Genomic DNA, 16,979 nt, shown 5'->3' with positions numbered 1-16,979 from the left:
GTATTAACCCTTCAGACGCGGCGATCAAAAGCTGACCGCCACGTCTGAAGGGAAAGTGACACTAACCCGGCTGCTCAGTCGGGCTGTTCGGGACCACTGCGGTGAAATCGCAGCGTCCCAAACAGATTACAGGACACCGGAAGGGACCTTACCTGCCTCCTCGGTGTCTGCTCCGGGCCGGGATCCCCTGCATGGCCGGCGCTCTCCTTCGATGTCATCACATCTTCACGCATGCCGTCCCGTCATCCAAAAGGAGAGGTGGTGATATCAAAAAACTACTTGCCCGAAAAGAAGCTTATTGGATACATAAGCTCGATACATTGGAACCTCGCGGCCTTAAGCGCGAGTATGAACTGTCAAGTCTTTTGTACTGATTACATTGTATATACATATTAACTGACTTGTTTCTCTCGCTCTTTCTTTCTATAGCTACAACGCCCAACTTGAAGCACCTCCTCTTTACTATGCTCTCATTCATGAAAACGCATTGTTTATTTTGCTTTGTTGCTCCACGTGGGAACACGGGGGAGGTGTTCACTTTCTGTCTGGGGATTCGTTGATTAATGCTACGACATGTATTTGAAACATTTGGCGCCTTTAAATAGCGCCACTGTTCATTATATTGTTATGCAGTTGAAAAAGGCTGTACATGCCGGAACGCGTGCTGCGTTAACTTATGCCTTAATAAAAAGAAAATTATTTGCATCTAAGATTGGTGTGCCGGGATTCTTTTGTACTCTCATTGGATATGGAGTCACACTCAAAATCAAAGTGGAAAACCACACTACAGGCTGATCCAACTTTGATGTAATGTCTTTAAAACAAGTCAAAATGAGGCTCAGTAGTGTGTGACCTCCACGTGCCCGTATGACCAACCTACAATGCCTGGGCATGCTCCTGGACAGTCTGTGGTGCAACGTGGCGTTGGTGGATAGAGCGAGACATGATGTCCCAAATTTGCTCAATTGGATTCAGGTCTGGGGAACGGGCGGGCCAGTCCATAGCATCAATGCCTTCCTCTTGCAGGAACTGCTGAAACACTCCAGCCATATGAGGTCTAGCATTGTCTTGGATTAGGAGGAACCCAGGTCCAACCGCACTAGCATATGGCCTCACAAGGGATCTGAGGATCTCATCTCAGTACCTAATGGCAGTCAGGCTACCTCTGGCAAGCACATGGAGGGCTGTGCGACCCCCCAAAGAAATGCCACCCCACACCATTACTGATCCACTGCCAAACCGGTCATGCTGGAGGATGTTACAGGCAGCAAAACGTTCTCTATGGCGTCTCCAGACTCTATCATGTTTGTCACAAGTGCTCAGTGTGAACCTGCATTTCACATTTGTGGCCTGCTGGAGGTCATTTTGCAGGGCTCTGGCAGTGCTCCTTCTGCTCCTCCTTGCACAAAGGCGGATGTAGTGGTCCTGCAGCTGGATTGTTGCCCTCCTACAGCCTCCTCCACGTCTCCTGATGTACTGGCCTGTCTCCTGGTAGCACCTCCATGCTTTGGACACTACGCTGACAGACACAGCAAACCTTCTTGCCACAGCTAGCATAGATGTGGCATCTTGGATGAGCTGCACTACCGGAGCCACTTGTGTTGGTTGCAGGAAGCATAGGAACTGAGAAGTGGTCTGTGGTCATCACCTGCAAAACCACTACTTTATTGGGGTGTCTTGCTTATTTCCTATAATTTCCACCTGTTGTCTCTTCCATTTACACAACAGCATGTGAAATTGATTGTCAATCAGTGTTGCTTCGTGAGTGGACAGTGTGATTTCACAGAAGTGGGATTGACTTGGAGTTACATTGTGTTGTTTAAAGGGGTTCTCCACCATAAGGTGATTTTAGTATGTACCTGCCAGACAGTAATGGACATGCTTAGGAAGGATCTGCGCTTGTCTTTGGGCTAAATGGCTATGTTGTGAGATTACCATAACACTGTGGCTAGCTTTTTGTGAACTGGTATTTCCTTTTTGAGTTTTCTTTTTTGCCTACAAATCCCATAATTCCATTTTCCTCCCACCCACAAATCAACCACCCCACCCATTGAAAAAGAAATGAGCTGCATCCATTCAAAAGACCTGTGGTTTTCAATCAGGGTGCCTACAGCTGTTGCATTAGTTGCAGATTGATCTCTCTCCCACCAAACGATCCCTCCACCCATTGAAGCAGACAGGCTCCCTGTCATCAGCTGACTATTGAATCAAGTCTAGGCAACATTGCAACCTGGGAAAAATCTGAGACAACAGTCATTTTGGATGCTGGTAAAAATAAATATTGGGGTGAAAATCACAGAAGAATTGTGAGAAAACCGTCACACACAGGTATGAAGTACACTAGCTTTACAGCCCCTGTAGCATAGTCAAAGAAAAAAAATTCCTGGAATACCCCTTTAAGTGTTCCCTTTATTTTTTTTGAACAGTGTAGTTGGCCACGACTGCATTTGTAATGAGTTACTTCTAGAGAACACAAAATAAAAGCCAGACAATTATCAATGTAGGATTTTGATATGATTATTCTTATCACAATTTTTTTTATTTATAACAAATAAGGACACTTTTAGAAATATTAGTGTATATGTAATACTAAGATATGAGACTCAAGCTTATAGGATGTACAACAAATTTATAAATAGACAAAGTCATTTTAACTGCAACAGGCCACTGCTTTTCTAAATATCTGCAGCACCCCCGCAGGAAAGACAAGCTATAGCATCCTCTAATTATAGAAAACCAGTTGCTCTGCATTAAGCTCTGCCACTGTGGAACTACTCCATATTAGAAGAACCAGTGTACAAGAAAATAAAAAATAAAAAAAAGCAGCCAAATAGCGACCGGCTTGGGAATATTGTTTTATAGAAAAGTACTGCATCCCTATAAAGTGACCCTATGCATATACATGAGTAGTTTATTGTTGGTGGCACAAATGCTGTAAAATACCATAGCAACTTTTTTAGGGGGACGGATCATGACAAAAACTGGAAAAAAAACTGCAAGAAATGCAATGTGCGAACACAGCCCGAGGAGAGGTGTATATCTACTATAGTTCCTGAGATAGTAGAAGCAGCATGCAGATAAACCTGGGAAGGGAGGGATTTGTGAGCTAGCAGGAGAGATCTAATAGGTGGTGATGTTATTGTGTATTCACAGGAAGTCAGCTGACCCAGGATCAAGCCATGTAACTTCCCGTGGGTCGTACTGGTGATCACAATTAGAATAATGAAACGCATAGATGCAGCTGTGCTTTAATGAAACAAATGGTGCAGTAAGTCTAGTGATGGTGAGTGTGCATAAAATGGGCAAAAAAAGGTGTGCTTCTTTACAGTTCAAGGTTAGTCTTCAGTCTACATTAGGCACCAACACGAAGCAGCAAACCATGACGTTAACATCTTTAAAGAGTAATAAATTGGTCACTATAGAAGAACACACTATGGAGACCCAATGGGAAAGATTTATCAGAGCTAGAGCAAAGGAAAGGAGGTAAAAAATCCTACCTGGTTCAGTACAGTTTTTGCGATGTCTGTGTTCACCTTGAATTTCAGTAAAATTTTCATCATCCATCCAAAGAAGTCCTCGTCCATTACTGTTGGCATTGACATCTAATACATTTCTCTGGTTTCTATGTAAAGAGTTGTTTTCTTCAATACCTAAAACAAACAGACAAACAAATATATTTAGGGTGGTCATGGCGATTACTTAGACTTAGAACTTACTCGTACTCGGTCAATAATCTTAAAGGGGTGCTCCGCCCCTAGATATCGCATCCCCTATCCAAATGATAGATAACCATCAAGTAGATACCCATCAAGCAAGAGATAAAGATCATAAAAAGTTCTGGAAATATGGTTAAATATTTGAATAAGTCTTTCATTTTTGCATTGACCATCCAGAGTATGGTTAGTAACATAGTAAAATTGTTCATGGTTGAAAAAAGACCAGAGTCCACCAAGTTCAGAATAAATCCCTGGATCAACCATCTGTCCCTATAGATCTAGAACCCATAACCAGCAATGTTATTATTCTCCAAAAATGCATCCAGACCCTTTTGAACTCTTTTACAGAGTTCCCCATGACCACCTCCTTTGGCAGAGAGTTCCATAGTGTCACTGCTCTTACAGTAAACAACCCCCATCTATCCTGGTGTAGAAACCATCTTACCTCAAGACGTAGAGGATGCCCCTTGTTATAGATACAGTCCTGGGTATAAATAGATCATGGGAGAGATCTCTGTACTGTCCCTTGATATATTTATACATAGTTATTAGGTCTCCCCTAAGCCTTCTTTTTTCTAAACGAAATAACCCCAATTCTGATAATCTTTCTGGGTACTGTAGTCCTCCCATTCCCCGTATTACTCTGGTTGCCCGTCTTTGAACCCTCTCCAGCTCCACTATATCTTTCTTGTACACTGGTGCCCAGTACTGTACACAGTATTCTATGTGTGGTCTGACTAGTGATTTGTACAGCAGTAGAATTATTTCCTTGTCGTGGGCATCTATGCCCCTATTGATGCACCCCATGATTTTATTTGCCCAGCGGCCCGACACTGGTCACTGCAGCTAAATTTACTATTAACTAAGACCCCTAAGTCCTTTTCCATGTCAGTCGTCCCAAGAGTGCTCCCATTTAATACATAATCCCAACCCGGATTTTTCTTCCCCATGTGCATTACCTTACATTTATCAGTGTTGAACCTCATCTGCCACTTCCTAGCCCAAACCTACAACCTATCCAGATCTATTTGTAACAGTGCACTGTTCTCTATAGTGTTTACCGCTTTACAGAGTTTAGTATCATCTGCAAAGATTGCTAATTTACTATTCAACCCCCTACAAGGTCATTAATAAATATACTAAATAGGACAGGACCCAAGACTGACCCTTGTGGTACCTCACTAGTAACAGTCACCCAATCAGAATAAGTACCATTAATAACCACCTTCTGTTTCCTATCACTGAGCCAGTTACTTACCCACTTACCCACATTCTCCCCAGCCCAATCCTTCTCATTTTATGCACCAATCTTTTATGTGGCACCGTATCAAATGTTTTGGAAAAATCCAGATATCGACATCCAGCGATTCCCCCTGGTCCAGTCTGGAGCTCACCTCCTCATAAAAGCTGATTAGGTTAGTTTGACAGGATTGATCCCTCATAAATCCATGCTGATATGGAGTCATACATTTATTTTTATCAAGATACTCCGAAATAGCATCTCTTAGAAAACCCTCAAACTATTTACATACAACAGAGGTTAAACTAACAGGCCTATAATTCCCGGGGTCACCTTTTGACCCATTTTTTAATATTGGCACTACATTTGTTATGCGCCAGTCCTGTTGAACCTTCCCTGACACAATAGAGTCCTTGAAAAGTAAAAATAGGGGTCTGTCTATTACATCACTTAATTCCTTTAGAACACGTGGGTGAATGCCATCTGGACCTGGTGATTTGTCTGGTGATTTTTTGTAGGCGGCACTGTACTTCTTCCTGAGTTAGACAGGTGACCTGTACTGGGGAGTTAACCTTATCACACTGTATTTCACCTGTCATTTCATTTTCCTCGGTGAATACAGTGGAGAAAAAGCAAATATATTTGCTTTTTCCTGATCCCAGTCGATAATTTCTTCCTCATCATTTTTAAAATGGCCAACACTTTCATTTTTGACCCTTTTGCTATTTATATAGTTAAAGAACATTTTGGGGTTAGTTTTACTCTCTTTGGCAATGAGTCTTTCTGTCTCTATTTTTGCGGCTTTTATCTGTTTTTACATCATTTACATTTTTCTCTATAGCTTTTTAATGCTTCTTCACTGCTGTCCTGTTTTAATAGTCTAAATGCTTTATTTTTGTCATTTATTGCCCCCTTAACATTTTTATTCATCCACATTGGTTTTCTTTTATTCCTGACCCTTTTATTCCCATAAGGTGTATACCTCTTACAGTGATAATTTAAAATATTCTTAAAAGTCTCCCATTTAGTGCCAGTATTCTTGTTTTTGAGGACATTATCCCATTTTATATTGTTAAGGGCTTCTCTGAGTTGATCAAACTTTGCCTTCCTAAAACTCATTGTTTTTGTGGCCCCTCGTGAGATTCCTTTACTGCAGGACAAGTTAAAATGTATTATATTATGATCACTATTTACTAGGTGTCCATCTACTTGCACATCAGTTACTCTATCAGGTCTGTTGGTTAATATTAAGTCTAGTAGGGCGCCCCCTCTGGTTGGGCTCTGCACCATTTGGGACAAATAATTGTCTTTAGATATAGTCAGAAACCTGTTTACTTTATGAGATTCACAGGTCTTAGTCTCCCAGTTTATATCAGGATAGTTAAAGTCCCCCATTATTAACACCTCGTTCTGATTTGCTGCCTTGTTTATTTGCCTAAGTAATTGATCTTCTGCCTCTTCCATTATGTTTGGGGGTTTATAGCAAACCCCTATCAGAATCTTTTTATTTTTATCTCCATATATTTCTACCCATAATGACTCCACATTATCGTTTCCCTCCCCTATATCCTCCCGCAGCGCGGCCCTCAGACTGGACTTTACATAAAGACAAACTTCTCCCCCTTTCCGTTTTGTCTGATCCTTCCTCATTAGACTATAACCCTGTATGTTGACCGTCCAGTCACAGCTACCGTCCAACCAAGTCTCTGTTATACCCACTATGTCATAATCCTCCTCAGACATCAATCACTCCAGTTTGTCAGTTTTATTGGTCAGACTTCTGGCATTAGTCAACATGCAATTTAATGGTGTATGTTTTTTTCTTTCTATGAAGCCTATCCCTATTAACTATTCTAACCCCTCCCTCCACTCCCCCCCCCCCCGGTACATTAATAAGTCCCCCCCTCTCTATCTACACTATCTTCCCCCTCTATGTTGTAGGTTCCCTCCCCCCCATTCCCTAGTTTAAACACTCCTCCACCCTTCTAGCCATCTTCTCCCCAAGCACAGCTGCACCCTCCCCATTGAGGTGCAGCCCGTCCCTATGATAGAGTCGGTATCTGATAGAGAAGTCGGCCCAGTTCTCCATGAATCCAAACCCCTCCTTCCTACACCAGCTTCTGAGCCACTTGTTTACCTCCCTAATCTCCCGCTGCCTCTCTGGTGTGGCTTGTGGTACAGGTAATATTTCAGAAAATATTACCTTGGAGGTCCTTGCCTTAAGCTTGCGGCCTAAGTCCCTGAAATAATTTTTAAGGACACTCCGCCTACCTCTTACTTTGTTATTTGTGCCCCACCCAGCAACCTGTCAAACCGATCCGCGATGTGCCGAACTCGAGTGCCGGGTAGACAACACACTGTTCAGCGATCCTGACTTTGTGACAGATTGCCCTGTCTGTCCCCCTAATAATAGAGTCCCCCACTACCAGTACCTGTCTGGCCTGCCCTGCACTCTTCCTTCCCTCCTTACTGGAGCAGACACCCCCGTGGCGGTCAGAGGCAGTATCTTTCTGCAGTACTGCTAGCTCTGAAATGGCATCCCCCTCATCTGCAAACCTGGCAAACTTGTTGGGGTGTGCCAGTTCAGGACTAGCCTCCCTGACACTTTTCCCTCTAACCCGTTTTCTAACTGTAAGCCAGCTAGGTGCCTGACTGCCCTGCACCTCCGTCCCACTATCATCCCCTACTTCTACCACAGAGAGTACTTGCTCAGTGAGCAGGAGACGCCTCTCCAAGTTGTCAATGCATCTCAGTGTTGCCAGTTGCTCTTCTAGATCCAGTATCTGGGCTTCCAAATGAGCAACTCGCACACATCTCGCACAACAATATGCACCCTGAAACTGCTGTTCAAGAATTGCATAAATCGCGCAAGATGTACACCAGACTGCATTTTCCAACATAGAGGCCATCTAGTTATGGGGATTTCACAGATTAACAGCAAAAAAAAAGACAGTAAATATTATAATTAAATTATCAGTAGACCTTGTAAGTTTAAAGTCCATAAAGTGTAAGGAAAGTAACACTCACAGCGATCTCAAACTCCTGCTTTCAAACTCCTGTTTTACAACTCTCTTTCAGCTGCCTCTCTTCCAAAGCAACACTCAGACAGAGTACGCTCAGAACTAAGTCCCAGACTAAGATTTATGCACCTGTGACCAATCTACCCCTCCCCCTAGAGGCAGAGTAGAGAAAAAAAAGTGAAAAGGCTGTTTAAAATTCTCCCTCTATGTGCAAATGTAAGTACTCGCACAGGTCACTCCAGCTCCGCAGATTCACTCCGCACAGCAGATATTTCCGGTTTTACAACTCTCTTTCAGCTGACTCTCTTCCAAAGCAACACTCGGTTGGCAAAACAAGAGGCTAATACTCGCAGCTAATATTTAGAAGATTATTTCCTTACAAAACAAGAGGCTAATATTCGCAGCTAATATTTAGAAGATTATTTCCTTACAAATACAAAGGTCTCCTCAGCAAGACAGTGTAGACTAAACAACTGATTCACAGGTCTTTAAAGAACAATTGTGAAGAATGAAATATCGGAAACACTATTAAAATTGTGGAAAGAATTCTGATGAAAGATGAAGCTTGATATGTTTTATAAACCACGAGGCCATTCGCTATCAATGGCTACTGAATGCTGCTTCAGCTCTTTTTTTGTGTTATTAAAAAGTCTTAAAAGGCTAGTGCAATGTTCATCACAATGATTGTGCAATCTCCTTTAAAGAATAAATAAATATCGGATTAGTACTATGATGACTTCTCCTACTGTGTGGGGACTCAGCTAACTTTAACTTCAAACAGGCCCAGCGAGCTGTTTATGAAAATCTTACAGATCATTCTACCTTGCAGCGTTTATGACTCATGTTTGATCTGGACAAGTAGTATTCGTGCCTAGGGCTTTTCTTCCACTGATGCTGGCCAGAATCTGCAGCTCTGAAACAATTACATACAAACAATAGAGTTGCGTGGAAACAAAATGCATATTTATAATTTGTATTCTTTTTGGATAGAAGTTGCTTCAGCCATTCATTCTACACATATATATTTATAAAGGGATGTATCTCAATCATGATGCGGGGTCCTAGGACCCTCATTGCTCTATTATTGAGGGAGGGAAATTGGACACTGAGCCTAAACAAGATCCATGCTGAGACTGGCATTCTTCCCTCTAACAATTCTAACACTGTTATTCCTTCATGTTGCTTATATATCATAGTGCATTGCCTGTGCACATATCAACATCTGCCTCACTGGGGTACTCCACTGCCCCAGCGTTCCGAACATATTGTTCCAGACACTGGGTGTGGGCTGCGGGGGTCATGACGTCATGTCACGCCCCCTCAATACTAGTCTATGGGAGGGGGCATGGCAGCCACCACGCCCCCTCCCATTGACTTGCATTGAGGGGGAATGGTGGGATATCAGAAGGGGCATGGCCATGACATCACGACCCCCACAGCCCACACCCAGGGTTCAGAACAAAATGTTTTGAATGCTGGGGCAGTGGAGTACCCCAGTGAGGCAGATGTTGATATGTGCACAGGCAATGCACTATGCTATATAAGCAACATGAAGGAATAACAGTGTAAGAATTGTTAGAGGGAAGAATGCCCTTTAACATTTAACAAACAAATATACGGTAAAAAAAATACTAAGAATTACTTCTCCTAAATTGCAATGTAGAATATAACTTCTGCAATTCCACTCATTGTCAACTATAAATACTCTATAGGTACAGTATCTGACATGAGTGAGTCCACGCCTCACATATATGTAAATGTTTTATTATATCTTTTCATGTGACAACATTAAAACAATGACACTCTACTTCAATGTAAAGTAGTGTTGTTCTACATAAAGATGGCCCAGGCTATAAGATACTGAGACCCTGAAGCTAAGCTGCAGCATGGTGGGCAAGACCATACAGCAGTTTCACAGGACAGGTTCCAGTCAGAAGGAACCTCACAATGGCCAAAGAAGTTGTGCGCACATGCTCCGCATCATATGCAGAGGCTGTCTTTGGGAAATAGATGTATGAGTGGTGCCAGCACTACTGCAGAGGTTGAAGGGGTGGGGTGTAAGCCTGTCAGTGCTCAGGCCATATGCCACACACTGCATCAAATTGATCTGCCTGGCTGTCAACCCAGAAGGAAGCCTCTTCTAAAAATGATGCACAAGAAAGCCCACAAACAGTTTGCTGAAGACAAGCAGACTAAGGACACGAATTACTGGAACCATGTTCTGTAGTCCAATGAGACCAAGATAAACTTCTTTGGTTCAGATGTTATCAAGTGTGTGTGGAAGTAACCAGGTGAGGAGCAGAAGGTGTGTCTTGCCTATGGTCAAGCATGGACGGGGGAGTGGGTGGGTGGGAGCTACAGTTCATTGAGGGAACCATGAATGCAAATATGTACTGTGACACTGAAGCAGAGCATGATCCCCTCTCTTTGGAGACTGTACTGCAAGGCAGTATTCCAACATGCTAACAACCCCAAACACACCTCAAGAACACCACTGCCTTGCTAAAGAAGCTGAAGGTAAAGGTGATGGACTGTGGGGCATTCTCAATCAACTCTAACATCCACCACCTCCATGATGTCGTCATGGAGGAGTGGAAGAGGACTCTAGTGGCAACCTGTGAAGCTCTGGTGAACTCCATGCCAAAAAGGCTTAAGGCAGTGCAGGAAAATAATGGTGGCCATACAAAATATTAAAACTTTGGTCCTAATGTGTACATTTCCATTTAGGGGTGTTCTCACTTTTGTTGCTATAGTTTAGACATTATTGGCTCTGTATTGAGTTTGAGAGGACATCAATATAAAGCACTGTTATACAAGCTGTACACCGTCATTTCTTTAGAGTTGTCACATGAAAACAAATATTTTCAAAATGTGAGGGGTGGACTCACTTATGTGAGATACTGTATATACAGTAGCAGCACTACAGTTGTCAAACCTAAGTCACACAGTAGTATGCAGGTATGCTCTGATTTATGTATGACTGCAGGCACTGTATACAACATAGTTCAAACATGGTCCAAAGAAGGACAACCAGTAAATCTAATTTTCTCATGCCACAAAAAAAAGCTACCATAGAGCAAACTAATGCTGGATATAATAGAAAGGTTTTCAAAATTCAGTGCATCACAGCTTGCTGTGTGTCCTCAGACTGGTCATAATGTCCATGGTGACGCATAACCACTAACAAAGTGCCTACAATCACCATATAAGCATCAGAACTGGACGGATAAAGATGTCTTGGCTTGATGAATCACATATTCTCTTACATCATGTGATCACTAGGAAAAGAAGGCACGCCAGAAGGCACTAAAGTAAGTGATGTTGGGAGCAACATTTTGCTGGAAAACTCTAGGTCCAGGTGTTTATTTAAATGCTACATTGACATGTACCACCTACCTAAACATTGATGCACTCCAAGTATAGCCTTTCCTAGCAGAGGCATCACATAATGGCAGTGTCCTCTTTCAGTAGGATATTGCCCTACAAGACTGACAAAATTGCTCAGGAACAGATTGTGGAACATGACAAAGACTTTAAGGTGTTAACTTGGTCTCCAAATGCCCTGGTTCTCAATTGAGTATTTTTAAGCATTAATGGGGTACTCCACTGGCCAGCGTTCTGAACATTTAGTTCCGTACGCTGTGTGCGCGCTGCGGGGGTCAGCCACGCCCCCTCAATGCAAGTCTATTGGAGGGGGCGTGACGCCCCCTCCAATAGACTTGCACTGAGGCAGCGTGACATGACTTCACAAGGGGGCGTTGCCGACCCCTGCAGCGCGCACACTGCGTTTGGAACTAAATGTTCCGAATGCTGGCCAGTGGAGTACCCTTTAAGATGTGCCTAAAAAAAAGTGCAAACCATGGAGGCCTCCACCTTGCAGCCTACAGGGGTACTCCACTGGAAAAAAAAAATGTATTAACTGGTGCCAGAAAGTTAAACAGATTTGTAAATTACTTCTATTAAAAAATCTTAATCCTTCCAGTACTTATCAGCTGCAATATGATCCACAGGAAGTTATTTTCTTTTTGGATTTCCTTTCTGCCTGACCACAGTGCTCTCTGCTGACACCTCTGTCCATTTTAGGAACTGTCCAGAGTAGGAGCAAATCCCCATAGAAAACCTATCCTGCTCTGGACAGTTCCTAAAATGGACAGAGGTGTCAGCAGAGAGCACTGAGGTCAGAAAGAAAGGAAATTCAAAAAGAAAAGAACTTGCTGTGAATCATAACTGTAGCTGATAAGTACTGGAAGGATTAAGATTTTTTAATAGAAGTCATTTACAAATCTGTTTAACTTTCCTGCACCAGTTAATTGAAAACATTTTTTTTTACAGTGGAATACCCCTTTAAAGGATCTGCTGATAGCATCTTCTTTTAGACGCATAGGTCTTATGGAGTGCAGCTGTTTTGGTGGCAAATAAGGGGCCTATAAAATATTAGGTAGTTAATGTTAAGGTGGCTTAATGTAGAACCAATACATTGTGACAATATCTCATATGTCAAGATAAACCTCTGGAAATGTAGATCTATCTACTGATTCTTAAAACATTGTGTAACAGTGAACTTTGCATCTCTGCGGTACTGTTGTAGGAAAGTAAACGATCGCTACAAAATTATAGATTTTTATTATTATCCTTCACATTTAAGGCCTGTAAGCAAGAAAAGTGTTGCTAAGACTCTTTACAGCACAAAATACTACCGTATATAAACTACCGGCGGGAAGGAAGGGTGAGCTGGTCCGGGCCATCTGTACTGCAGGGACCGTCCGGTGGGGAGGGATAGTCGTTCCGGGCTGTCCATCTTCACCGGGGGGGGGGCCTCTTCTCCGCGCTTCGGGCCCGGCCCCGGAATAGTGATGTTGCCTTGACAACGACGCACAGGGACGTTCCTGCGCAACGTCCCTGTGCGTCGTCGTCAAGGCAACGTCACTATTCTGGGCCCGAAGCGCGGAGAAGAGGCCCCCCCCCCTGCCGAGGGGGGTGGTCTGGATGATGACGAAAGCCGCAATGATCTTCAACCTGCGGACCTCCAGATGCTTCAAAACTACAACTCCCAGCATGCCTGGACAGGGCATGTCCGGGCATGCTGGGAGTTGTAGTTTTGAAACATCTGGAGGTCCGCAGGTTGAAGACCACTGTTCAGACATTGACAGGCAGTGATGATGAAGGGGTGGGGGGTGGGATGATGACAGGGGGATGATGACAGGCGGTGATGATGAAGGGGTGGGGTGTGGGATGATGACAGGCGGTGATGATGAAGTGGGGATAATGAAGTGGGGATGATGAAGTGGGGATGATGAAAGGGTAATGATGAAGGGGGATGATGACAGGTGGTGATGATGAAGGGGGGGATGATGACAGGTGGTGATGATGATTGGGGTCTGGATGATGACAGGGTGATGATGAGGGGGTGTTAATGATGGGAGTCTGGATGATGACAGGGGGGTGATGTATTTCCTACCCTAGGCTTATAGTCGAGTCAATAACTTTTACTGGGTTTTTGGGGTGAAATTAGGGGCCTCGGCTTATATTCAGGTCGGCTTATACTCGAGTATATATGGTATTCCTTCTGCAGCATACAGTGATTATGTTGTACTTTGAATTCCCAAACTAAGGGGTTAGGCCTGGCTTCTAGGACAAAAATGATAATTCTGACCTTAAACGGGAAAGCAAATTGTAGAGCAAGACTCCATTCACAACTCTGCTGTCTCCAGGGAAGATGTTTCATGAAGTTACTAATGTCATTTGAAAGATATTGAGACCCGAGTGAAATGAAAATTAATCTCTGCCTGTGCAATTGCTATTCTGATATGTTTTTCAATCATGAAATACTGTATGTTCCCTTATTTATAATGAATAATCATGATAAAAAGCGATCCGAAAGTGTATCACCAGAAATGATTATTAGCCTAAAGTGGAAAAACCTTATTTTCTAACAATAACTATATTAATTTAACACTGGAAGTACATACAAATCCTTGGGTATAGTTTAACCCAATTTTTTCTAAGTAGTACCCAATGTACCATGGTACTGTTTTTATATGGTGGATTCTCCTGACAATACATATAGCTGGGGGATATACATACATATATATATATATATATATATATATATATATATATATATGTATATATATATATACACAAGATAACCATTTGTAATCCACTGTCACAAGTAGACAAACTTAAATTCCAATCTCCTTCTTAAAAATGACTCTAGTTTCCTTTTTTTTTTTTTTATAAAAAATTATATTTATTTTAGGTAATGGCTAGATTTATACCTTGGAAACCTGTAGGTGCAAAATATTTTATCTCAATTCAGAGGCAGAGGCTACAGGGCAAATGTTACCCAAAATGGCATAGTATTCTAAGCATTCTTCTGCTACAATGATTGCAAATACTTTAGAAACTGAAAAGAGGCTAATGTACATCAGTACATGAACTATAAAGAAACTTTGACCTGAAATCTTCCATGTAAAATGCCCTTCATGTGAACGTAATATGCCCTCTATAAAGGAAGCACTTATTCAATCCACAAAGATTGGATAAACAAATATACATAAAAACTCACTTTGTGTATGTAGGAGGTGGTGGGTATTGCCTCACCAACCAACCAACACACCTAGCAGCCAAGTTAGCATGCCATTATATCATCTAATCCTCTGTCCTCTCAGACATCTGTATATATACTGTATGGAGAGAGTGCTGGAAAATGTCCCAGATTCTATGTCTATGTAACAGCCAATGGACAAATAAAAAAAAGCCAGTGGTTAGAGGGTGAATGATCAATGAATCACATATGAAGTAAGCAAAAGTATACAAAACCTTGGGGTTACTTACAACACTGTAGATTGTTACCCACTTTCCCTACTCCTGGGTTACTCTTTAATAATTCCAAGCAAGTTGCCCCTAGGCTGAGTACTCTAACTGGAACAACCAGTTAAGAATCCAAACTTCCAAATAAAGGATAGGGATACTTCTTGAAATATGTAAATACATCTATAAAACAGAAGGCAACGCATTTCGGAAGTCCAAATTACCTCCTTCCTCAGACATTTTATAGATGTATTTACAGTTTTAACCTTAGTCCTTTATTTGGAAGTTGGATTCGTAACTGGATGCTCCAGTTAAGAGTACTCAGCCAACTTGCTTGGAATTATTGAAGAATTATCCAGAAGGGGGGATAGCAGGTAACAATCTACAACCCCGCGGCAAAATAAGTAACCCAAGATTTTGCATATTTTTGCTTGCTTCATATGGGATTTATTGATCATACACTCTCTGAATACTGGCTATTTTTTATTTGTCTTTTTGGCTGTATTTTAACATGTCTAGCCTGACCTGAATACAAAGTCAGATCCACCAAATCCACACCTCACTTCCTCAGAAATATATGTTCCTCAGAATATAAGTGAGCAGTTAAAAAAATAGGAGAATACTTGGAGGCACAGATCTCATGTAATCCCCATTAACCAGTGAACTGTTCAGTTTTCATTACCATTTTTTCAAAGTACAAATATGAATGGTTTATGTATTAGTTAAAAAGTTTTTTTATTCTATAAGGGTTAACGCACACTACTATAACACACATATATGTTGTACTGATCTAAACTAAGGTACCCATACCTCCATGTTTCATGGCATCTCTATTCTTGGAAAAAATAGGATGCTTCTTGGAGGTACCATTAGGTGAGGGGAGTGCATGCAGTTCAATTATACAGAAGCGTAGGGACTCAGTGTGCCAGTGTTCAGGTTCTGTGTACAGGGAATTCTGTGTGCACAAGGGCTTAGTCCTATTCTGACGGTTCTAGGTCTGGTCAGAAAACCGTATTCGGGGAAAAATGAGACAACCGGAGTCAGCGTTTGACTCCGGTCGGCTCATTGACATGAAAGGGGTTCGGGCCGGATCCGGCTGGGAAACGGGAGCGGACGGTTTTTGCCCCTCCCAACCGGAACCAGCAACTGTACACTACAAACGTAGTGTGAAAGCACCCTAAGTCTTGAAACCTGAGGGGCACACCCTGTAGAGTTGTTGGGCATGGCAAAAGTTGGGGTGCACTGATGTTGTATTGAGGACTAATGGTAGATGGTGAAACTTAGTCTATCTTTTCTCACTCTGGGCAAAGATAGGCTGGGCTTGAGCAAGAGACTTCCCAGTTTCTCTGCCTTTCCCAATGTATGCCTATGGGCAATGTAAAGTGTATAGGAGCTCATCTGCTAACCAAGTAGAAAAAGATACTATAGAATAATCACATCTGACAACCAATAAACACTGAGAAATCTATGTAATGGGGCACATGCTATAGTATATAGCTAAATTGAGCTAGACTAAGACAGCTGGCCGGGGGAGTCGTGATATCTGAATCAAAAAGCTGAATGTTCAGTTCTAGACTGGAGTTTTACTTTAACCTACAAAATTTCTATGTGGTAAGGTACCGTATTTTTTGCCGTATAAGACGCACTTTTTCTTCCCCAAAACTGGGAGGAAAAAGTTGGTCAGTCTTATATGTCGAATACACACCTATCGCGGCGGTCCCTGAGGCCATCAACGGCCAGGACCCGCAGCTAATACAGGACATCACCGATCGCGGTGATGCCCTGTATTAACCCTTCAGACGCGGCGATCAAAGCTGACCACCGCGTCTGACGGGAAAGTGACACTAACCCGGCTGTTCGGGACTGCCGCGGTGAAATCGCGGCGTCCCGAACAGCTTACAGGACACCGGGAGGGACCTTACCTGCCTCCTCGGTGTCTGCTCCGTGCCGGGGTCCCCTGTATGGCCGGCGCTCTCCTTCGACGTCATCACGTTGTCACGCACGCCGTCCCGTCATCCAATAGGAGCAGCGTGCGCAGCGATGTGATAACGGTGACGTGATGACAGCGACGGAGAGCGTGGATCACGGGGAAGAAGACGTCCGGAGCGTCGGGGACACCACGGGGACGCAGCGACAGCGATGGAGCGACATCCAGGGCAGCGGTGACGAGCGGTGACGGGTCCGGAGCGG

General features: G+C 42.9%; 1 protein-coding gene across 1 annotated transcript in view; it reads right to left on the bottom strand.

Annotated features, from left to right (window-relative positions):
* SLC24A3 (solute carrier family 24 member 3) overlaps positions 1–16,979 on the bottom strand; it is a 380,969-nt gene that overhangs the window by 274,523 nt on the left and 89,467 nt on the right. The window contains exon 2 of the mRNA XM_056567630.1: positions 3,498–3,650. Within this exon, the coding sequence (XP_056423605.1) occupies positions 3,498–3,650 (153 nt within the window). The remainder of the gene's footprint in view (positions 1–3,497; positions 3,651–16,979) is intronic.

The sequence above is a fragment of the Hyla sarda genome, chromosome 3 (assembly GCF_029499605.1).
Source record: "Hyla sarda isolate aHylSar1 chromosome 3, aHylSar1.hap1, whole genome shotgun sequence".
Lineage (NCBI taxonomy): Eukaryota > Metazoa > Chordata > Amphibia > Anura > Hylidae > Hyla > Hyla sarda.
Note: the sequence above shows the minus strand (reverse complement) of the source record. Positions and strands in the feature narration are given on the sequence as shown.